Here is a 25,073-nt window from a genome sequence, read left to right as displayed (position 1 = left end):
AGCCGAGGTTGAGGGTCACTGGCTTAAACTCTCTTCCCCACTACACTCTTTACATAGTTAAAGTCTCCCTCCCTGAACTGGATTTTCTCTTCGTTAGGCTGTGACTTTCATCCATCCCCTCAGAGCAGGCAATTTGAAGTAACTGGCAATCACTACTGAGCAGCCCTGGACAGGGGTACTGTTGGGGACCATCAGGGAAGACTTGGTGGCCCGGGGTCCATGGTGGGATTTGGCCTGGTTCCCTTCATGTTTTAAAAAGTATAACCAGATCGATAAATTGGACTTCATCAAAATTAAAAACTTTTATGCTTCCAGGGAAACTAACAAGAAAATAAAAAAAAAAACCACCGAGTGGGAGAAAATATTTACACATCATATATCTGATAGGTGTATACCACCCAACATATATAAAGAAATATTACAATCAATGATTAAAAAACAAATACCAAATTAAAATTGGCAAGAAATTTAAATAGACATTTCTTCAAAGAAGACACATGAAAATATAACCACCTTTTCCCCATCCCAAAACACACACACACACACACACACACACACACACGCTCCATCCCCTGACATCACCATTTTTGAATTTTGTAAAATTTGCCAAGATTTTTCCATTGACTAGAAAATGCTCATAATGATAAAGGTACCTCCAATAAGCATTATTTAAAAATCAATTTTCTGAGATGGCCCATCCGGCTGTAGTGGGAAACTTACAAGCCACTCAGACCCACCCTTCTCCCCAGCTCTAGAGCACCTCCCATCTCTGGGAAGCCCAAGGCCAATTTCAGAGGCAGGTAAGTTGGATCCCAGAAAAAAAAAATACTGGATTTTCCAAACAATGACTATTTGACTGAAAATTGAAGCACTGCTTGGAAGATTCTTTTAGAAAATAGGCAAAGGGAAGATTTTTTTTTTAATTTTTAGATTTAAGTTGAGTATTTAACTTATTTTTTTGCAGATAATAAATACCATTGTTCATAAAACAATTAAAGAACACTACAAGGCAGTGTGTATTCAAGAACTAAGAGGTGAGGAGTCAACTCTAAGTACAATGAGAGTGAAGGGAAAGAAGTAGAGCATTGTCTATATTGTAATATTGGTTACCATAAAATTAACATATATACTATAAAATTGTACCAATGTGTAACAGTACTTATCTGTATTTTCTGACTTTCTCACGATGAATATGTATTTCCAATAGACAACAGACCACTCTGGAAAGCAGTCTGGCAGTTTCTTATAAAACTAAACATGTTACGACCATACGCCTGGCAATTGGACTCTTGGGTGTTTATTTCAGAGCGAAAACTGTTCATGGAAGAACCTGTACATAAATATTCAGAGCAGCTTTATTGTGATAGCCCCCAATAGAGAAAACCCAGATGTCCTTCACTGAGGGAATGGTTAAATAAATTGTGGTACATCCATATCATTGAATAGTGCTCAGCAATAAACAGGAATGGGCCACTGACATACGAAACAATCTGGATGAATCTCTAGAGAATTATGCTGAGTGAAAAAAGTCAAACCTAAAAGGTTATATACTGTACATGCCATTCTTGAAGTGACAAATTTAGAGAGACGGAGAACAGAAGCGAGGCTTTGCGGCAGTACAGAGGTGGGTGAGAGGCAGGTAGGTATGGCTGTGAAAGGCAATGTGAGCCCTCGTGGGGGTGAACATGCTCTGTGTGCCCATGGCCTTCGTGTTCATATCCTTACGTTGTGCTATAGTTTTGCAAGATGTTACCAATGGGGGAAACTAGGTAAAAGGCAAATGGGGATCTCCCTGTATTATTTCTTAAAACTGCATGTGAATCCATTATTATCTTGAAAGTTTAATTTTAAAAAAAGACAATAGGAATCAATTTTAACTAGAGAAAATACTTATTGTGTTGAATCCATCGTTGCATTAAAGAAATGTATCTGTTAGATAGCAACACAATATATGTATATAGTGAAACATTGCTTTAAGAAATAAAAACAGCCATGACACCTCCAAATTGATGAACACAATTTTCAGCTAACACAGCCTCCCTTCTGATGGCATGATGGAGTGTTACTACATGGTTTCCTCTTCAGCAAACTTCTTTATCCTAAGTAAGTAGTAGCCCACAAAGCCTGGGAGGGGAAGATGGATGGCAGAGAGTTAGAACTGACGCTCATTCACGAGGAGAGCCCCAGGTCTAACCGGAAGTTAGTGCAAGCGTAAGGAGAGACACTCCAATAGGAATGGGTGCTCTTCAGGTGTCCCTTCCAGCTGTCAGAGAACATCAGCTTCACAGGGGAGCCTAGTAATGGTGCAGACTTCCCCAGACACATCCCCAGATTCCAGTTCTGTGGCTCAGAGGTGTGGCCCATGGATCTGAAGGGTGAGCCAGTCCTTCTGGGGAAAGGAGACTCTTGGGAAGGCTGCTATGAGGGATTCTGAGGACCGGACTGGATCTTGGCTGCTCGAGAAGCACCTGCGGTCCTCAGTAAGAATAGGTTCCAGTCATCTTTCCTTAAGGAGGATTCAGGAGATCTGTCTAGTTCAGGAGCTTATCGAAACAGCCACAGGAATCACTGCTGGCAATCCAAGTCACACTTGGGAACACACTAGCTGTGGATGCCTGACCGTAGCATAGAGAAGAAAAATGATGGCCACTGTGCCGTACCGTAAGACCAGGGCTCTGGAAAAGAGTTGGGTGTGTTGCCAGGGGCATCTCAGGGAAGCTGGTTCTCCCAGCTGTGCAGCGGGGAGCAATGGGGGAATGGGCTGTGACTTTTCTTTCTGCCCTAGTGAGGACCAGGGTGTGCTCAGGAGACAGAGATGGGACCAGCTAGACAAAACTAATCACAAAAGATGTATAAAGGCTGTCTAGTCCTACACCATTTCTTTCAGCTGTCATTTTGGCCACCACACTGGACACAGGGCTCCTTGTAAAATAGGGACTGGGCACATTATCCCTGTCTTCTGCCATGGCCATTTTCTCCACCTCTCGTCTTCCAGATCTGCTTCTGGTCCTCTCTGCTAACCTTGTTTGTGACCGCTTTTCCACCCCTGCCTGCCCTACTTAGTCTGGCTCCTGGCTATGACTGGCTTAGCCAGTCATATTTTTGAATATTCACTTCCGCTGCTTTACCTCGGGTCAACTCAAGTACATACTCCCTCTAGCTCAGCGCTTCTCAGGGAACCTCCAAACCCAGTTTGACCTGGTTGAAGATGCCCTGCCCACCGAGAGGCATCAGCTGGCCACACCCATGGGCTGGTGGTGTTAACTGTAACATCACTGATGAAGCCCTTGGCTAGAAGTGGTTGGAGTAATATCTTTTTCTTCTGCCACTCCTCTTTCCCTGTCCTAGTTTGGTCTTACCTGGTTTGGATACTTCATACTCGTCCATTTTCACCCTGGTCATAGTCCCCGCTGACACTTATCTTATAGGACAAGTTAAGGAATGGGAAATGGGTCTCTTCTCCTATACCAATCCTAATCAGTTGTTAATGTCTGAAGTGAGCGCGGTGTTTACAAGATGGCATCTGACTTCGGTGAGCCATAACGGATGAGTCCTGCCTGCCGTGGGTGAGCGTGTGGGTAGTCTTGCATTTGAAGAGACTGCTATCTTTAGACAGAACACTTCCTTCTTTTCCTTGGGCTGATATCTTGAACTGTAAATGCTTCACAAGTTCTCTGCATTCATTTACTCCAACCCCTAATCTTTCGGTGAAGAAACAATATTTCGAGTGCATTAGCATTTCCCATTCATGCCTGCTATGAAAATATCTGCAAAACAGAAATTGCAGGCACTGGATCTTTGCTCCAATGAGAATGTACCCTGCCAGTGCCTTTGGTAGAATCCATTTTGTGGTTCTAGTTTGGGAATTGTACAAATCTTCCTAGCTTTAGGCTGGAAAAAGAGTAAGCTTCTGGGGTGAATGGTATCAGAGAAAACTGTCTCCCACGATCCAAAAGCCCTTCCTTTATCTTTTTCCCTTTCAAGTGCCTGTAGTTACTGGTCTCTTGTGACAAAATGTTGCCTCTGTGTTCCAGTGGAAATGTGAATACCTAGATCCCGGGGCGGGGGCGGGGCGGCGGGGTGAGCGCAACAGAGTTGCACTCCCACTTGTCTACACAGAAGGGGCATTCTACTGCAGGGCATTTCCACCTATATGTGATATTTCCCACCAAGTATTGTCTTCACAGAGGAGCACTGACTCAACTTACCTTGTAGTGGAAGAGAAACAGTCCGCAGAACAGGCTGTACAAATCTGCTGTGAGCAGGGAGAGGTTGACCGAAGTGGCGCTGGTTTTCTTTATGACGACTGGCATGAAGCTGTAGAGACCAAACATGCAGGCGCTAAAGCCAACGTAGAGCAGTCCTGAGGGGAGAGGAAAGAGAAGTGACTGACAGCCTCCTCCGGGGCCTCTGAGTAACCCCAGCGCGTGGGAGAAGGGGGCCGGCGTGCACCGTTTACCTCGCACACAGGAGTTTTTCTTCAGTCTGCTAACGGATTTTATTATTGGGTAATAGACAGCTAAAACATAAAATAAAAAGTAAAAATCTTCATGTGGAAAATGAACTTTCTGCTCCGCACCACATAGCTGATATTTTGCCTTTTCTGGGAAGGAGTGCCTCTTAGTGGCTAGAGTCCGAATATGGGGTCAAGCCTTCTTAATTCTACTTCCAGTGGTGCTGTACTCTACTTTTTTATCTATGTCTTTTAAAGTGTTTTGTTTTTTTTTTTTTACTCTCTTTTTTGTTTGCAAAATGGGAACAAAACTACTGGGTTCCACGTATTGCTCACAGTGATGAATAACTACGTAGTCCTCAAGATGGAAGGGCCTACATATCACAGAGATGTGGACTAAGTCAGAATTGGAATCCTAACTGGGTGGCCTTGGGCAGACCACTTCATTCTCCAAGCACAAGATGACCTGTGAATTTCTTCCAGATTGTGCATCCTGCTCAGTCCTATACCCCATTAAACAGAGTCCTACTTCCTCCTCATCTTCCCTAGCATACTGCGGGTTCTCACATGTAGGCCCTGCTGTTTTAGAAGTTGTTAGGTATGTGCTTCATAGATCATCAGAGAACTAAGTGTTGTAAAACAGAAAGATTAAAAAAAAAAGTCCTTAAAATGCCATATGGTCAGCCTCTCATCCTCTAAAATTCTCTCTCAATATAACTAGATACACAATTGCTAGTACTAATTCCATAAGTACACAATTCTGCCGGGTCCCAAGCAGGAGTTTATGGCTAAATGCAGAATTTGGTTTACCTTTTACTAGGTCGAGATACAATACAAATGTACAAAAATAATGCTCATTCTCTACTTTGACAAAATAAAGCAAAGAATAAGCATAAGTAACATAATTCAGTGGATCTTTGGGCATTTTAATATAATAAAAGCATCCAACCTTTCCAAAGGAATCCTTGAGTAAATGTGTCTGGTGTGGGCTGTGGGATGATTGCTTCGTCTGAATCCTGTGAATTGGGGAGGATTTAGTAGGTACTGGACACCTAGTCCTTTGACTATGAATACAAGTGATTCCTCCGAAGAGAAATTTGGTTTTCCCATATGAAAACTATATAAGGGCATAAATATCATCCTATACATTTCTGATTCTCAGTTTAAGGAAAGCCACATCAAATCTATATGAAAAGATTATTCTGAACTTTAAGTAAGCAAACTCAGTACAATAGCCCCCTCTAGTGTGGTGGAAATGCCCTAAGAGGAAACTGGAAGAACCACTTTCCTTGCTCGGTCAAGTAGAAGTCCTCTTGCGGATATTCTGCGATACTAATATCAGATAGCTTCTGACTCCATCACAAGTTCTAATTCCCTAAAAACAGTCAATTCTCCTGTAATTGGATTTCATGCTACTTATAATTCATTTTCTTTTTAACCAAGTTACTAAAAGTGCAGTACTAACTAATTTATGATCAATGCAGGAGAAGACATAAAATTAATTCAGTATTCCTTCAAAAAATCTGGGATTAAAAGATGAAGAACAAGCTATATTCTTAATCTACTAAAACTCCACTAAAAATCAAACTTGGTCAGAACATAGTCCAGGCACCAGAGCCTTTTTTTTTAATTGCATCACTGATTTAAATTAAATATGATTGAGCTCAAAAGCTCCAGAATCCTACCCTTCCATCACCTTACCTGGCACACTGTAGACTCTCACATGTGGGATCTGACGTTTTATATTCACTCAATTATTCAACCATGTATTCCCTGAGGACCTACTCTACCCTCGGCTAGCCAAGCAATGGAAAACAGAATAGAGGAGAACCTTAGGGTTGCTTTAATGCTAAGACGGGGAAAAAAAAATGTTCATTTTAGGGAATGGCAGGGGGTTTGCTTCATTAAGGGTGACTAGCTAAGGCTTCTTTGTGCAAGCGGCATTTCCTTTGAATGCTGAAGGACTGAAAGGAGATGGCCAGGGAGGAGCCAGGGCAAGAACATTTTAGGCAAGGAGATCTGCAAATGAAAAACCCTGATGACAGGGCCTCATGTGTTCCTGGAGCTGCCAGGGGCCAGGACATCTGTGCAGAATGAACAGAATGGGGCAGTGGGAAGGGATGAGGGTGGAAAATTAGGCAGAGGATGGATTACGCAGGGCTGTGTAGGTCTAGGAAGGAAATCGACATCTTGTTCTAGTTGTAAGAGGAAGCCATTGAGCTGGTAGCAGGTGGCTAACACCAGACCCACATCCTTAAACGAGGACTCCGGCTGCTATGCCGAGAAGGGACCGGTGGGAGAAAGCATGGAGGACCGGCGAGAAGGGCAGTGTCCTAGTCCAGGCAAGAGAGGCTGGTGGCTCTGCTCGGGATGGCAGTGGAGATGGAGGAGAGTGGCTGGGTCTGGGGACATTCAGCAAGCCCTGGTGATAGGCTGGAGAAAGGGGCCAGCAACGATACCCATGGGTTCTCATGAGTTTCTGGTTAGTTTAGAAACTGGGTGAACTATAGCACCATTTACCGAGATGCAGAGAATGGAGAGAGGACAGGTTTTCAGGGGAAATAAAAAGCTCTGTGTTGCACACGTTAGTTTTAGACGCTTACACATCACCCAAGAGGATCTGTCCAGGAAGGAGCTGGATATATAATTAGCGGGCTCAGAGAAGCGGTGACCGTCTGACTGGTGAGCCACGGAGAGGAGAGAACTAGATCCACCGCAGAGTTTCGCTCTACTCATCAGGAGACGTCAGGGTGCTTCAAGCTTAAACACTCTAAGCCTATATTTAAAAACTACAGGAATTAAATTTAGGGGGACAGGGATGGAATATCTATGCCATCACAGTTCATCGCTTTGCTAGGTCAACCAATGTTTTTGCGTGGGAACATCCTGTTTTGCGAGCAGAACGTAGTCAGCCACGTGAACTCATGATCACGCTGAAATGGGGAGGCAGTGTTGGTGCAATTTGCTAATGTGCTGTTCGGAGGTGGACGTGAGCTAGTTCGTGGATGTTCGCAATACATCTGAAGACCCAATGTGCTGTCCATGCAGGGTTTTCAGTCAAACAATCCATGTGATCAAACAAATGAACTGAGTAAGTTTTTGACTGGCAGCTATATATAATGGCTGCAACAACTACCTTTATAGACAAGGTACGTGTATAGCCATTTCTTCTTTGCAATGCTCTCTCTCTCAAAAGATAGCATGTGGTAGCTGTTGTCCTCATGCACTAAAGAGATTTAAGTTAAAGAAACTAGAAAGAATACTATCGGTTCATATCGATTGTGTGCTTGTTACGTGCCATGTACTTTAGATGCATTAACTAATATCTATAACCATAGAACACCATTACTATTGTTACCCTTTTTATACAGGGAAGGGAATAGGCTAATAGAGTGGATCAGTTAAGAAACAGTCCATACCACAGGTTCAATAGAAGATATCTAATATGCGGCATAAGTCACAAAGGTGCTTGAGTGGGAGATAAGGGGAAAAGGGATGATGAGGCACCCTCATCAGGATTAGCAATAGCAGGAAGTTATTCACACTCCTGGAACTAGAGAGATCCAGGGAGGAAGCCATGTTCCCAGGGGTCAGAAGGGGAAAGCCCAGCAAAGGTACAATCAATCACTCAGAGGGCACTCAACCATTTCTAGAGACCTGACCCCGAACAGAGAGAAACAGGGAGACACCCCCTGGTTTCTTTCTTCCTCCCACCCTCCAGTCTCCTACTGCCTCCCATTGGCCAAATCTAGTTGGAAGCCCCTTAACAGGGCAGCCTGGAAAGTATAGTTTGCATGAGTCAGCCTCTGCAATCCAGAGCAGAGGAAGGGTAAGAAACAGATAGATCTGTGAATAAACAGGAAAAACCCGCATACAGAGGTTGAGTAACTTGCCCTCAGGACACAGGCTGCCAGACTTTAAATTCTGAGCACATACCACCAATCTATATTGTTTAATTGTTATGAAGAGAAACAGGGCTTTGATGGAGCATCCGATGTGATTCTAATGAGCATCTCATTTTTTATATAATATATATATGACAGATACATGATGTATGACTTATGATATACCTTTAGATATGATATACGCGTGTGTCCGTGTATGCTGAATATATTTTATCTCATCCCTTTGTGATCCCACTGATGTTCTTTCACTTTCCTTTGAATATACTAGATTTTTAAAACATTATTTTTAATTCTTAAAGATGGCTTCTTAGCCCATATGCATCAGGCTAAGTCGGCCAAGGGCCCGAGGCGGGCGGGGCTTGCTCAGAGAGAGCACATCCGTACCCATCCCCGCCCCCCCACAGGCAGCCGTGTGCCTCCTTGGTGGCCTCACCTCCCCAGGCCACTGATTCAACCTTGGTAAAAAGGGTGCGTTCTTAATTATACTTAAGGTCCTTCCCGCTCTGTGGTCCCATTACTCCTTCTGCAGGGAAAGGTCAAGTCTCTTACTCTGGCCTCCAGGAGAAAACCAAAACCAAAATGAGCATCACCCACCAGAGCTGAGAAGAGCCCCCTGTATACCACGAACCTGTGCTTGATGACCCACAGCACACTTTTTCTTTTCTTTGACGTTCGGCTCTCACATCAGTTTGTGTTTGTTCACACGTCCTTTAACACAATATGGTAAATGGGATAAAGGGAATGTTGAAGCCATTTATTAGATTTCTGACGGTGATTTGAACACACCTGCTCCACAGGACATTTGAGCTGTTAGGTCGTACATTTTACTCGAACTTAACGATTACATAACCAGACCCAGGCTCTCTGTTGGGTAGGGTAAAACAAAGAAATAAAGCACACAGGGCGTCTGGGTGGCTCAGATGGTTAAGCATCTGCCTTCAGCTCCGGTCATGGTCCCAGAGTCCTGGGATCTGGTCCTGCATCGGGCTCCCTGCTCCTTGGGAGCCTGCTTCTCTCTCTGCCTCTCTCTCTCTCTCTCTCTCTCTGTCTCTCTCTCTCTGTCTCTCATGAATAAATAAATAAAATCTTTAAAAAAAAAAGAAAGCACACAAAAATAAAGGTGGTCTTCTTGCTTTGAATTACTCTCCAGATCTTGTAAGTGTTATAGGAAAATAGTGGAATCTAAGTGCAGAAAATATAAAATACATTTATTATCCCACTTGCTCCGTAGAAAAAAAATCTTTTTACTTTGCTAAAATGTCAACCGCATGAGCTGTCCAAGAGACCGTGTGAGGGGGATTGCTGATGTGGACAGAGGGGAGGGAGAGAAACACTTTGACAGATGGTGGGAGATGAAGAGTCTTAGATTTTGGTCTCTTAACTAAGACGCTGTGAGCTTTCCACCAGACACAGCGATCAGAGCTCGGCACTCTTGGGTGACTTCCCAAGGAGTGCAGAGATGCCAGAGAGGACGCTCACTCCCACCTGATATCTCCTTGCCTCTCGGTCCCCAGAGCTAGTATGCCATCTCCCGGTTCTCCAGAAAGAAAGAGCAACGTCAAGGCTAGACCTCCCGCTATTGCCCCACCACTTCCCTGCTGTTGTCTATATTTTGAAAGATGAGAGAGGGCAGAACAAGCCCCATCCCCTTTGCTTGCCATTCACTCATTCACTCATTTAGTAAACATTTATTCACTGAATGTTATATGCCCAGAACTGAGCTAAACCATGACCCTGTGTAGTTGGTCAGGATGAGGTAACGAGGACAGAGGTAGCCCTCGTGTAAAAAATCTTAAACCCAACCCTATCGACACTTTGGAAAGAAAAGGATGAACATCTGGCTTCCTTTCTTGCCCATTTCAGCCTCATTTCCAACCAGGAATTAAACTGATGGCTCTATAACGTATTCCTTTTATACCGCCTTCCATCAGCTTGGACTACAGGGGACTGACAGTTTAATGGCAATAGGAGAGTTAAGAGTAAAACTACCTTTTGACGCCACATTTAACTAAAACTGAGTTAGAATAGAACCTCAGTGGACATGCACATGACATCCGTATCATTAGAGGACAAATTATTTTCGATCATTGCTGTGACTATTACTATGAAATGAATTTATACCACTGCGGGTGAAGTGTTACCAAGTACGGGTCACATTTTGTTTCCTGGCTCCGAGAGTCCCAAAGGCAAATGCATCTGTAACCTGCAGCTGGTTTCCTTTCCCGGCTGCCCCTCCCCTCCTCCCCGCACCCCCTCCTCTAGTGATTTTCATTAAATGGTAACATTCTATAGCAAAACTCAAAAGAAAATAAATGGCAGGATTCTGTGACAGACACAAGAGCTGGTCAGCCCTTGAAGTCACTAGCGATAACGCCCAGGGAGAGTCATGCCTGATTCTGTAGCTGGCTGGGTGCCTTCAGGGGGGATTATGTCAGCAGCAAGCTGGCCTTGGATGCTTCCAGGTCGGGGGTAGGTGAAGTGGTGCCGGGAAGCTTATGTCATTGCTGTCCTTGCTGGTGGAAGCAGAATTTGACTGAAGCCGTCAGTCTCATCAAAACTCACATACGCTGGAGGTGGCTCCAGCAGCCAGCTTCAGTGTGGGCGATCTGGCTTCACCTCGCACCCACATTCACAGTGCGAGCATTTTCCAAGCACCCTTGTAAGCCAAGCCCTGTGCTCACCGCTGGCCCCCATGCGTCTTGGCATAGATACTGAAGGGATATCTAGGCAGAAGGTTTTAAATGCCATTTCCTTTTAGGGCCTGCGTGTGATCATTATAGCAATCGCCCAGGATTTTAAATCCTTGTCCTATTTTTTTTTCTTAAGAGAAAAGTGATTTTCGAAACAGGTGGAATCTGAGAATCTGGAACCTGGATGACTCTTAACTAGCTCCAAGCGTGTCTCGTATTTTCCACCAAGTCCACCCGGAGATCAATTAACCATTTCTTATGTGCAAAGTGCTCCCTTCTGAAAAGGTTTTTATGGGCTCAAAACACCCATTACATTGTTTTCTTTTATGTCTTTTTGTTCATTTTTTTCCCCTTTACTAAACTGCCACTTTTGATGATCACATCAGTTTTGTGTTTCTTTACTAGAGAAAATTGCTGTCATTTACGTCCCACCACTGCCTCTGGGCATTTTCTCTTTCTGGTTGGTCTTTAACCTAATACCATACTTCTGTGTCTACACTCATGGCATCTTGACGATGATAACGGGCAGAAGCTCAATTAGGAAACATTATGAATCACACAGTTTAGTCTCCCGCTGTGTACAAGAATTCCTAAAATGACAAGGGATTTCATTTTCCTTTGTCCTCTGCGTTCTGAATCCTTTCATGGTTCCTGCCCCATGCCCACACACACCACTCTTCAAACATATCCCTCAGGTTGACTAAAAACAGCGTTTTTAGGTGAGCAAACTCCTTACCTATTTGCCAATCCCAGGGCACCTTTAACAGCTCCTTGTGCTCCATTATGGCTCTGCAAATTCAAAGAAAGCAGACCCGATGAGCAAGATTATAATGTGTCCTCCTTTTTTTTTTCCTTCTTTTTTCATTTACCAGATTTATACAAGTCACAAAACAACCAGCCACATTGCAAAGATAACCTTGGGCCAGGGCCAGGGAAGTCTACTTTGGCAGCCTGAGGTTTCCCCCGAAGGTGTGGCCAGCAGCGTGAGGGTGTCAGCGGGCATGGTGGCGCTCCAACCTTCCACTGGCCTTTTCCCCAAAGAGTCTGCCTGCGGCCTTGATTTCTTCTTGCTTAGACGCCAATGGTGAGGTATGGAAAATTTCTGTGCTTGCAGGTTTAACCAGGTTTGTTGTTGTCGGTTTTTTGTTGTTGTTGTTGTTGTTGTTGTTTTAAGTCAGTTTTCTGATTGAGGATTTTCTAGGGCAGTGGTTCTCAAACCTTACGGTACAAAAAAGCCATCTGGAAAGCATGTTGAAACAGTTTCTCGTGCCCCATCTCACGGTTCAGCAGATCTGGGTGGGGCCCATAGATGTGCATCTCTGGCAAGGTCTCCTGCGGTGCCAGGTGCTGCTGGCCAGAGAAACATGCTTTGAGAACCACGGCTCTAGAAGAGGACCCGGAGGGGAAGCTGGCCCCACTCCAGCAGAAATACGTTGGTTGCAGCATACCCTCAGTGCACCCCATTTGCCATCCACAGCCACGTGCCACTTCCATTATTTTGGCAGCAGTGGCGCTGAGGGGCTCCGTTAGCTCGAATGGACTGTAACTGAAGCAAATGAGTACTGGATATCTGATGATGTTTTTTGGATTCAAGAATAATAATCCATAAAATGATCCATCTATCTACAAAATGTTGGCCATGAATAGTTGAACCAGGCAATTTCTTTTCCTCTCACAAAGCTGAAGCACCAAATTTAGGAACTTTAAAGTGCCATCCCACTTTCAAAATCAATCAAAAATAAATCCTTTTCGGAGACTTTCCCCATATTCGTGCCTTGTTTGCTATGGAGCTTTTCCCTTGTATCTCGGGATACCAAAATTTGGAGGATTCTTGGAAACAGCCTACTGGCAAAACATGTTTAAGGTGATGCCAAAATATCTTCCATAAATAATTTCAGATACTGAACCAAAACAATTACAAAGCACCTGCCTTGCAGAAAGGGATTTGGTGAAATTAGAATTACTTGCTTTGTAGAAAAGGATTTGGTGAAATTAGACTGGGGACCATACCATCATTCTTCACCCCTTACATGAAACTAAAACATACGGTCTTTATTGATGGAAAAGTATGCTTTGTCTGACACTTACTCTCACTACAATTCTGAGGCACTAGTCAGTGATGACTTATATGCTCCAATGCAGGATTACTGCAAAATTGGTGTTTTGGACTTTCTGATGCTTGGTGAATGTCTGTGTTTCATCTTCATCTGTTTAAGGAAAAGAGGAACACCAAACTATTCTAATTGATGAATTTGAAATATGGTTCCTTCAGGCAAATCCTTGGGCAATAAAAGAGCAAACTTAGGAAAGGACCAACTTAAACTATAAGTTTTCTAGTAGGAGTTGTCAGTAGTAAGCAGGTGTCCCTTTTCAGAAGTGCATCAAATCATGGCATTTATACTTTGTTATTCTACTTCTCTAAGTAAAACCACTGGCTGACTTAGGAGAATCAATGTACTTCTACTGTTTTCTTGTAAATTGTGTTCAAAGTCAACTAGGTGGTTTTCTAATCATTGATAATAAACTTCTTTAGTTTTGAAGAAATTTACTAAGAAAAATATTGAGTTTTCAGGTTTCATGGAGGAGGTTAGTGAAAGGTTTCCAGCCTTGATTTTTATAAAATAAAAAGACCCACTGTACCTTAATGAAAATAATTAGAATAAGCCCCAAGAGTCTCTCCTGTCTGAATTTCTTATTATTTTTACTCACAATTGAATTCCACTGAAAAAAGCCCCGAAGAGTCCAATCATCCCCAGAAATTCCACTCGACTCAGGGTTCGGATGATGTATTCTTCCCAGACGTTGGAGATACCGTATAACGTGGCTCCTCCTAAGACCAGAAGGTCCCCTACCAGCTTATTTTCCCCTAGGAACCAAAAACACAAATGCAGCTTCATTAAAATTTTCTTAATGAGAATCTGGCACCAGCAAATTGACCTTCCTTTGTCTATTCTATTCTGATGTTTTTACAGAAGTCCAGTAATTTGCCAACCGGAGATCCAGTCAAGTGTGTTTATCTGCACTCTGGATATGTTCTGGTATAAAAAGGCTGCCTGTGTCTGCCCAACTAGAAGTCTTCCTTTACCCAAGAAAGGGACCAGTTGCTTCTAGGCTGCATCATCTCTACAAAGCCCCGTGTCTTCTGTCTATATACATGTCTAGGAATATACGCTAATCCATGTCTGCTGTGGGGTGCTTTCCAACAGTTTAGGGAGCATGGTGTAGAACAAATAGAATCAGTCTGAATTTCCACCCTCTGCTCTGCCAGGAGAGAAGCTATAACAGAAGCAGTCGAGACTCTTTATCTTGACTATGGGCAAAATGTGTCCTTGCTTAGAAAATGAGAGTGAAAGGGATTATGGGTTGAAACTTTCAACTCCCCTAAAGTAAGTAATGTAAGAGTGAAAATATAGGCAATTCACTATTACATTAATATTTCCTTTTATTTTCTTAAAAATATCTATTTGTTTTAAAATCAGTTTTGGCTGGTTTGGGTTTGTCCAATTTTTAATAAGTGCTGCACCCAGCTATTTCCTATAATTAGGCAAATTCCACTCTAGGAAGTGTGAAGCCAGGGAGGGAGAGTGGAAGTTAGCAGGCCATGCGGGCTTGTACCCAAGTAGTCTCCCACTCTGTCCTGTACAGCTCAGCACATGGGAGCATGGCAGGCATGCAGCTCTGGGGCACAGGAGAAGCCAAATGGGACGGGTGCTCTCTCCAGCACGATTGTAGGACAGGGGCTCACACCTTAGAGTGGACTTGGATTCCCACATTGGCTGGAACAATCTAAAACCATAGAACCAGATTCTCAGCTTTCATTTGGGAGCACTGAGCTTTCTCTGGGCAATGATTTCACATAAAAGAATCTGGGCTGGGCTGGGCTTGGGGAAAGACCTCTCATTCATGCCTCTGTGGTCACCTTGGGAGAGTCTATATTTACAGGTGCCCCCTGAACAATGCAGGGGTTAGGGGTGCTGACCCCCATATGGCCAAAAATCTGCATATAAATTTTGACTCCCCAAAGACTTAACTACTAATAGCCTACTGCTGACCAGAAGTCTTACCAATAATATAACCAATTAACACATATTTTGTATGTCATATGTATTATATACCATATTCTTACAATAAAGCAAGCTAGAGAAAAGAAAATGTTAAGAAAATCAAGAGGATGAGAAAATACATTTACAGTACCGTACTGTATTTATTGAAAAAAAAAATCCACGGATAAGTGGGCCCGTGCATTCCAAGAGCATGCTGTTCAAGGGTCGACTGTACTCTAAAGGTGTCACTTTTCCTAAGGCAAATTCCCACACCTGGTAAAGATCAGAAAGAGGAGAAGAGACCCTGAAAGGCAGGAGAGCTTGCTGGAGTAAGCCTCCTGGGAAAACCCCTACTTACCACTAGATCGAGAAATAAATGATGAATTATACTATTCTGGAGTGTTGAAAGACTATTCATATAATTTATGAAAATGAACCCATCCCACTGAATATTTTTGAGCTTTAAATGTAACCAACTGCCTTGTTTTCCTGAGACTCTCTCAGTTTTAGCACCAAATTCCCTCATGTGAGGAAACCCCTTCATACTGAGCAATCTGGGACAGTCTTTTCTCCTAATTTACTGCAACAGAACAGCTGTACATGCCTTATAAGGGTCACAATTACAGAAAAATAAGTATCAAGTGGTGTAGTAGAAAGAATACTGGCTAGATTCACATCTAGGCCACACCACTTGGTACTGGTGTGTCCTTGCATACGCTTCTGCTCTCCCTTAGCCTTGATTTTTTCAGCTGCAAAAGTGAGAATGAGAAAACTTTCTTTGCATAGTTAGGAGGATTAAATGAGATAATGCACGGGAAAGTGCCTGGCACCAAAAAAAAAAAAAAAAAAAAGACACTCTTTTTTTTTTTTTTTTTTATTGTGTTTAATTAAAATGTTCCTCCTTGAAAATGTTTTCTCTTCCTTGAAATAACTATAACATTATGTCTAACAATAAGAAAAAATGTTGTTATAGGTATCTAACATCTTTAATAAATGAACTGTAAGGTGCAATAAATGTATTATAGTAGAAAAACGATATTGTGGAGGGCAAGAAATAGATTTTATAATAAGGAGCTGTTTTAATTGAGTTTTATCTTAGTCTTAGGGCTTTCTACCCTTCCCCTCCCACTTTGTGCAGCACACTCCACAGGCTCTGAGACAGAACCTCCTGGGCCACGAACTGCGGATGATTTCTCTCCACTTCTGTCTGCGGTGGGCAAAGCTACTGGCAAAGTTTCATCGGAAGCACAACTCCTGATATGGACATTTCGTATCTGGAGAACCTACTGCCATCTGTGATGTTTCCTTTAGCAAGGCTTAAATCAAAATGAGGAAGAAACATTCTAGCAAGAATTAGAGCAATTACTTTAATTATAATGAAGTTAGAGTAACTTTGAACAGACCATTATCATTGTGCTTGAGGAAAGAATTTTCAAAATCCCAAGCTAAGGTGAACCGTGGATTAAGCAATATAAAAAGGATCAAGTCAGACAGTCTCTTTTCCTGTGAAAAGCTCTTGATTGGGTGATGACAATTTATATTGAGTTGAATGCCTGACTGAAGTTCTGGTGAATGACTGAAGTGTTTTAGAAAAGTTCTGTCCCTGGCTAAGTAATAACATTGAACCAATTCTACCAGAAAGGCGAAAACAAATGGAATATTTTGCATGATGATGCATGCCAGTTTTAAGATTATATTGTCCTTAAAACCAGAGTGTTTTTTTTTCTTTTTTCAAAACATTTTATATGACAGTTTAAATTGCTGCGTAATTTATCTTGCTTAATTTATTTTGTAAAATAAGCCCTTGCATCCTATATCTGGCTGCCTTTAGAACGTCAGACCATGTCCTTGGGAACCATTACTCTCCCACGGAAGGTACTCCATGATGATAAATTTTAACTGTTAACACGAAGACTTCATATGTCACAAAAAGGATGGTGCTGTGAGTCTTAGATAAAATCCACTCTAGTATGCTTGAGCTTCTCTGCATTGTTTTTAAAAAATTACTACTTTTGGAAAACCCTCAAATGGACTTACTTTCTTTTCTTTAATAGTACTACTCCTCTCCTAATACTGCATTTGAAATCAAGAAAACATTTTTTTCCCCCAGAAGTAGTGAATACAGTCTAGTGAAATCAATTCATTTCAGTTTAACATTCTGGGCTTAAACGTTGTCTTCCTTGACTAGGAAATGCAAGGTGACGGCTGGTGGTGAATGACTAAGGCTCAGCAAAGCAGAGTTTTCATAAAGAAGGGCACATGCTTCTGCTTAGTCTATGTTCACATCCTTCAAGTAAAGCTGAGAAAGTGTAATTAAATTATGACTTTAGAACCACTAGCCACATTGTATCAGACAAAAAGCTATCTGATTGGTCCAAAGAGATTATCCATATCAGGATCACTATGGGTATACAGTGTAAAACTGGCCCTTTCATATGGCATCTATTGATATCTCACGGAACCAGTGTTTCATAGAAGAGAATTTGGGAGAAGCTGGAGTGTGTATTTTTAGTCTATCTGCTGAGGTAGGATTGATTATGTTGTGTACGCAGTGGGTTTGTGAGGGCCGAGGCTGTCTCTCTTTTGCTCCGTGTTGTATCTTTAGCTCCCAGAGATGTGGGAGAGGGAAGGAAAACCGCCCCAGAGTTCAAGAGCCTTGGGTTCTCTTCTAGACCCTGCTCTTGTAGCTCTGTGACCTTGGGAACTCACTTGGCTTGCCTGTATCCTAGTGTTCTCGTGGGTCACATGTAAAGTTGCTGAACAAGGTCTGTTTCAGATACAATGTTCTACGATGCAACTTAAAAAGATAAATTGTATTTATTTCAGGTACTTCATACAACTTAGTCTCATTATGACAAATGTCCCAATTTTGACTATCATCTAATTTCCTAGAAGGAAGATCAAGTCCAAGAACTATAGAAATGGGAATATTTTCTATTCCATTCTTTATATTAAAAAAGGAGGTCATTGTTTTCTGTTCTCCAAAATCTTATGTAGCATAAAAATTTTTGTACATTTTAAAGAACAGCAAGGCTTAAAAAAGGATCCTCTGGAAACCATCCTGAGTCAGGGATGCCCATCAGCTTCATAGCAATTTGATGGGTAAATCTTGCAGATCTACAAGCTGTGAATGATAACCACAAATCCTTCCCACAAAAAAAAAAATAAACAAACAAACAAAAAAAACCCCATGCACAAGGAGACTAAACTTAGCTTCCCCCCCACCCCCATAAAAATATTAAGTATTCCCAATCTGGTCTTCAAACTTCAAATATCCACTCTTAGCTTATATACCAACCTCCACCCAGTGGTCTGAAAGCTCAGTCTTTCTCTGACTTGAGAAAGAAAGAGTTGCAGGGGGAGGGTGGGGTGTGCGGAAGCCCTTGCGGTTTAGGAGAGGACCACTGACTGACACCATGTCTAACCAGCTGGTTTGGGCCAGGCAGCAATGGCCTCCAAAATATCCTCTGAATGGGTCCTGACCCCCAGTTTTAAACACCATCTGAATGTTTCTGAATACATGTAGATAGGGCAGAAAATTTGCATTTTGCCTCCTTCATTCACTCAAGAAACATGGATTGAGCACCTCCCATGTGCCACTGTTCAAGGTGTTGAGGAACAAACATGAGTAAGACACAGACACTGGGAAGACCAGGTTCCTTGTTTCTACCCCACCATGAACATGTCCGGGTCTTGCTTTGGCCTCACGCATACAGGCACATAATGTGGTGAACACCTAGGGACTCACCTGCTCCCTGATGTCTTCCCACAAGGACATCCGCTCCTGCCATGCAGCCCATTCCCAGGATGCAGACCACGATGCCGAGGAAATGCACAGCTTTGTACCGGATCAGCAGGAAGAACCAGGAGAGCAAAATCACCACCGGGATCACAAAGCAGTCCAAGAGCTATAGGGAAGGAGGGAGGTAAGCAACAACAGGAGGTTCAGGGGGAAGCTTCCCATGTAATAAACAAACAAACAAACAAACAAACAAAAAAACAGCCCTAGAGAGAAGGTATTTCCCTTGAACCTGAGTGTCTGTGTAGACCCAGAACTGATTCAGTCAAACAGACTGAAACAAGCACAAACTAACTTTACTTAAACATCTTCCAAGCTTTGAGGGAAAGGGCAAAAGGCCAATGGATGAGACAGGCTGGTGGTGAAGGGTCTCCTGCCCTGACTGCTTTGGGGCAGCTCCCCCTCCCATCTTTCTCAGTGCCCAGACTCCCCCAGAACACCTCCCATGAGGGGAGAATACGCTGAGCCATTTTAGATGGTTCCTCTATTTTAGGAGTAAATCTGGGGATGGGAGGTGAGGAGGCAGAGGTCTTACCACGTTTTATCAATTATAATTTAGACAAAAGTTGAACTTAATTTCTCCCAGATAACTGTCCCCTTACTACTTGTAAATATATTTGCTCTAAATATAAATACAAATATGACTCTCAAGTTTACAATACTTTAAAAATTACTGTTGTAATAAAGAGTAAAGAGAGAGAGAGGGAAGAAAAAAGGATACAGAAAAAAAAACCACCTTTGATTTCACTTCTTACATATTTTATGCTAATCCTGAGATTACATTTGACATGGAAGCCCCAGGAGTTGGTAGAGAGTTGCCCCAATCATGTAGCAAGTCAACGTGGTCAAATGAGGGGACTCTTGTGCCTGGAGTCGGAAGGTTTGAATTTGAGCACCAGATCCTTACTTAACAGCAGTGTGCCCTTAAGCAAATCGCTAACTCAGGAAGCCTCAATTTCCTGCTAGTATAATGAAGATAATAACTCACTGACTTCCTCCAAAGTTCACTGAGAAGCTTAGACATAATAGATGAGAAAACATTTTCTAAATCACAAGGGTCTCAATGCTGGTCTGTTAACTCCGTGTGAGGCAGGCTCTCCACTAGACAAACTATGTCCCACAGGACGTCAAACTCCGTGTACTGAATGAGGAACTGGTGCTCCTGTCCCATTGCCCGGTACCACGCCTCTGCTAGAATCCTAAACAAGTGACCTCACCACCCAGAAGTCAAGGGCAGGGCAGTGATCCCTGTACTGCCCCACTCCTACTGCCTATGTCGTGTTGGTCACCAAGTTCTGACAATTCCATCTTCTAAACATCTTAAATCCATTCATGACACCCTCTCCCGTTTTTGCCACCTGGACGAAACTGGCATCCTATCCTACCTAGAATAAGCCTTTCCTTCCTGCCTTAGGGTCTTCAATCTGGAATGCCCCACCTGAACTCCTGAACTCCTGCCTCCTTTTCCTTCAGGCCTGCGCTTAGGGATTTTTCAGTTCAACCCATTAAAGACTTCTCAAGGGAGCCTCTTGGGTTCCCAGGCTAAGTCAGGTCCATCGATGCTTTCCTCGTGTCCTGTGTCCCTTATAGTGTTAACTGCAACAATATGTAATGAGTACAGAATGACTGGCACGAGGTCTGACATCCCCATGTGTCCAGAGGTCTATGAGAGCAGGACTCCATTCTCAGTACCCACACCCTGCTGTGTTCATGAGAAGTATCTCAATGATAGTGACTGAATAAGTACATACAGGATTTTTAATGATCAGTAACATCTAAGATTCATTAAAGGATGAAAAATGTTTGTATATTTGCAAAGCATGCCTGACCATCAGCCTGACTCTGGGCACCGTAAACAGCACTCAGAAATCCCCTCTATCCCTAAAGTTTTTCTTGATCCTGCAGACTCTCACTCTTCTCTGTGCCTTGGTCTCCTTTGCAACAGGAGCGATCAGAATTGTAAGCTTTCCCCGCGGGGTGCTGTGAGGAAGGGCCATGTGAATGCTGAGTAACGGCGTGATGGCTGGGGTCTGAGTCCCGAGGTCTCAGCACCCCCAGAGGGACCATGCATCAGGGTGGCGGCTGCTAGGATTGCAGGATAGCCCAGGGTTGCTCACTGCACAGTTAATTAGCAAGTTAATGATCCTACTTGATATGGTAAAACGCTCCAAGGCAGTTAGTACAACTGGCTTCAAATGCCATTTAAGTATACTAGGAAATTTGAGTTTGCCAGTGAAAATTATTCACTGGACAAAAAACAGTTGGTGTTTTGTTTGAAAAATTAGAAATGACTGAATCAACAGTTGAAATATTTAGCTACATGCCCCACGATTTGGATCTCATTGTCCAACTGGAAGCCTTTGGTCAGTGGAGCTGAAGGCTTCCATTCCTGAATTATTAAAGGCAAACCAGGCCAACATTCAAACTTTGGGGAGGACTGAGGGAGCCTTTTTGGTTCTCAATGTCATTAGAAACCCCAAAGCAGTGGATGAGTCCTGGTCTATTCCTTTAATGGGTTGAACTGAAAAATCCTTACTTGTACATGTCACGTGGTCCTATGGATGGGGAAGACCTTTAAAAGGAAGGGGAAAAGATAAAGAAGGATACAATTCGAACCAGGGTTTCTGGAATATTCAGCTAGGGAAGCTTGGTGCCCAGCATACAGTAGGGGCTCAATAATGCGTGGTTGAATGAATTAATGAATGGACAGATACTTGACTTGGTATCATGACTGTAAGAAGGGACATTCGGGCTATTTCAGGCTGCTGGGGGCATTTTGGCTGGGACAGTGTATTATGCAGGATTGCCCCATGCTCTCTGCAGGGCATTTAGCATTGCTGGGCTATGGCCGCTAAAAAAAAAAAAAAAAAAATGCTCATATACATTTACAACTGTCGCTCAGTTCAGAATCAGCTAGAATCCCCTCACTGCCTTTCTTTAAAAGCTGGGGACTCAGAAGTTTCAAGAGATGGAGTGATATGCTTAAGGTCACTCAAACTGTTGGTATCAGTGGGAATTCTGTCATGGTTTTTTGGTTGTTTTTTTTTAAACATTTTAATGAAGGCCAATGACAGGTATTGCCCCAGGTAGAGGTCTCATCACTGCATCTGTAACTACAGAAGAAAATAAACATTTGGCAATGTCTGTTAGTACACAGGCTATTACTTTTTAGTGATTTTTTGGCTCCAGCCTTTTCCCTGTGGTCATATAGCATGAAACATAGTGACAAAATAATTTTCCAATACTTTTCTGGTGGCTTAACTCCTTAGCAAAGTGGTTGCTGGAGTAATAAAAGAGAGAAGTGTGATAACAGATGCCCACAATTGGGACTGTTAAAAAAAGACAAAGAACAAAAACCCTTTTGATTCAGTCATTAATAATCTTTAGTAGATTTACCTTTCTTTTTTTTTTAAAGATTTTATTTATTTATTTGAGAGAGAGAGAGAATGAGAGATAGAACGAGAGGGAAGAGGGTCAGAGGGTCAGAGGGAGAAGCAGACCCCCTGCTGAGCAGGAAGCCCGATGCGAGACTCGATCCCGGGACTCCAGGATCATGACCTGAGCCGAAGGCAGTCGCTTAACCAACTGAGCCACCCAGGCGCCCTACCTTTCTTTTTTATTTTTAAGATTTTATTTATTTGACAGAGAGATAGAGAGAGAGCACAAGTAGGCAGAGAAGCAGGCAGAGGGAGAGGGAGAAGCAGGCTCCCCGCTAAGCAGGGAGCCTGATGCAGGACTCGATCCCAGGACCCTGGGATCACGACCTGAGCCGAAGGCAGCCGCTTAATCGACTGAGCCACCCAGGCGCCCAGTAGATTTACCTTTCTTTGCATATATCTCTATATCCAAAAAGAAATGATATAATATCAACACCAAAAAATAAATAAATGAATACTATTTCATAATTATCTTTTTTCCCTTTTCTGTTTGTTTTTTAAAGGTTTTTATTTAAATTCCAGTTAGTTAACATACTGTGTAATATCAGTTTCAGGTTGACAATGTAGTGGTTCCACACCTGCAGACAACATCCTGAGCTCATCACAGCAAGTGCACTCCTTAATCCACATCACACACTTAACCCATCTCCCCACCAACCTTCCCTCTGGAAACCATTAGTTTGTTCTCTATAAGTTAAGAGTCGGTTTCTTGGCTTGCCTCTTTCTCTCTTTTATCCCTTTGCTCATTTGTTTCATTTCTTAAATTCCACATGAGTGAAATCATATGGTATTTGTCTTTCTCTGACCTATTTCGTTTAGCATTATACTCTCTAGCTCCACCCACGTCATTGCAAATGGCAAGATTTCATCCTTCTTATGCTCTGAAAAATCTCAAAAAACATTAAGAATACTGCGGGGAAAAAAGTGTTCATTACAACCTTAGTTTTACATCTTTTTTATCCTAAAGATTTAAACTAATTCTTCCACATCATTCGTCTTTAGATGCTACCTGCCCTCTAGAGAGGTCTACGATCCTAAGTTGTCTGATTCTATTGATGGAGGCACTGAGGTGTACGGTGCTCAGTGGTTGGGGCACATTCTCTGAAGCAGTGGTGATAGCTCCTGGATTATTATATAAACATGATATCTTTAAATAACATTTACAGTAGGTTGTAAGTGTTATTTACAGTTTGTATTTATATATAGTTTGTATTTATTTACTATAAATTTACAGTTTGCAAAACACATTATTTTTACTTTATCTCCAAAAATAGCACTTGAAAGGAGTTATGATTATACCCATTTTATGGGTAAGGAAACTGAGCCTCCAATAATAAAGCAAGTCAGTGCTAGAGTTGGGGTTCAAATACTAGTATCTGGACTCCGAGACTTCACCGAGTTCAAGTGCAGCTTCTAAAAGTTATTCAATAATAACTTAAAAAGTCTCTGTTGACATTGCTTTTAGGACAACAGAAGTCAACATTAAATAACATTATATATATTTTTAAAGTACACATTGGAGGATCACAGCATCATTTAACTTTTTCTCCTCTCTCCCTCCCTGTCTTTTCAGCTTCAGCCAATCTCTTACCACTAGATCTTTCCCTGCAGTCTTCAATCACACTTAGTTGTGCTCTCTCCTACACACACACACACACACACACACACACACACACACACCCCAAACCCCCCTCTTCTTGTCAATACCCACTCAAGCTTCTCTCTTCCTTTCTATGCTAACTCTCCATTTGCCAACACTCCCCAGACCACCTCTGTCTGGATTCAGACACACTCAATCTGGTTTTCATGCTCACTCGTAAGTCCCTTCCCTCCACTAACATGGTCACTCCTCTCTCACTGTATTTTCCTACACCATCTCACCTGGAACCTGGGACTTAGTAGATGCCCAGTAAATGCTTGCTGAATAAAAAAAATGAACTTTTTCTGGCCTTACTCTGTCTCTAATTCTGCTGCTCCCATGACTTTCTCGCTTGCCATTCCACTGATTTTATTTAACTTATTTCTTGTACAAAACATGAATTTTATCCCTTCAACTTTACTTGATGTGTGTCTATGTCTTTATCCATGTGTATATTTAGTTGATTTGTGTCTATGTCTCTACAGTGTCTTTGTGAATAAACTTAAGTGGCAGAACTCAGAGCCACTACATAACTTGATTAGTTGAGGCCAATTACACTTGGATGATTATGATGATACATTTCTGACTTCCACAGAATTTCATTGTACAATCACCAGCATGTTAATATAAGGTTGTGATGGTTAAATGTAATTGTGTTACATGACTCTCAAAATTAGTGCAAAATGATTAAATAAGGAAAATAACATAAATCCTGTCCCCATGACATATCTCATAACCATGCAAAGTGCAACAACCTCACTTGTGGTATGATATACCATAGTAGCTGCCAATCAATATCACACTTACCATTGGATTACTGCAACCTCTCACTCTCTCTGTCTTTCTAGTTCTATTTCACCTTCATGCAGTTGGTACTGCCAATAAAACATCTACACCAGAGGCCTCCTTCGGTGCCGGTTGATGAAGAAATTCAATTCTATTAAACTGAATCCAGAAAAATGTGTTTAATGCAAAATGGCCCAATATCCCCTATATTTGTTCTTGGATTTGGGGTAATATTAAACTAAGCCTTTTGGGCCAAATCCATATCTTTCTCCAAACTCTTATACAACTTCAAATGAAATTTTGAATTTAGATATCTGCATT

At 42.3% G+C, this 25,073-nt stretch overlaps 1 protein-coding gene across 2 annotated transcripts in view; it reads right to left on the bottom strand.

Annotated features, from left to right (window-relative positions):
• SLC35F1 (solute carrier family 35 member F1) overlaps positions 1–25,073 on the bottom strand; it is a 388,139-nt gene that overhangs the window by 25,784 nt on the left and 337,282 nt on the right. For both annotated transcript variants that reach the window (XR_012378545.1, XM_073893835.1), the window contains exons 4-7: positions 18,840–18,999; positions 13,758–13,914; positions 11,785–11,837; positions 4,209–4,363 (exon numbers count right to left, since the gene is read on the bottom strand). Coding sequence is in view for 1 of the 2 variants with exons in the window: in XM_073893835.1 (XP_073749936.1) it covers positions 4,209–4,363; positions 11,785–11,837; positions 13,758–13,914; positions 18,840–18,999 (525 nt within the window). In the remaining variant the exon portion in view is untranslated. The remainder of the gene's footprint in view (positions 1–4,208; positions 4,364–11,784; positions 11,838–13,757; positions 13,915–18,839; positions 19,000–25,073) is intronic.

The sequence above is a fragment of the Callorhinus ursinus genome, unplaced genomic scaffold (genome assembly GCF_003265705.2).
Source record: "Callorhinus ursinus isolate GAN/ISIS: 27379988/994484 unplaced genomic scaffold, GSC_fseal_2.0 scaffold6, whole genome shotgun sequence".
NCBI classification, from domain to species: domain Eukaryota; kingdom Metazoa; phylum Chordata; class Mammalia; order Carnivora; family Otariidae; genus Callorhinus; species Callorhinus ursinus.
This window is presented reverse-complemented; position numbering and strand designations above follow the sequence as displayed.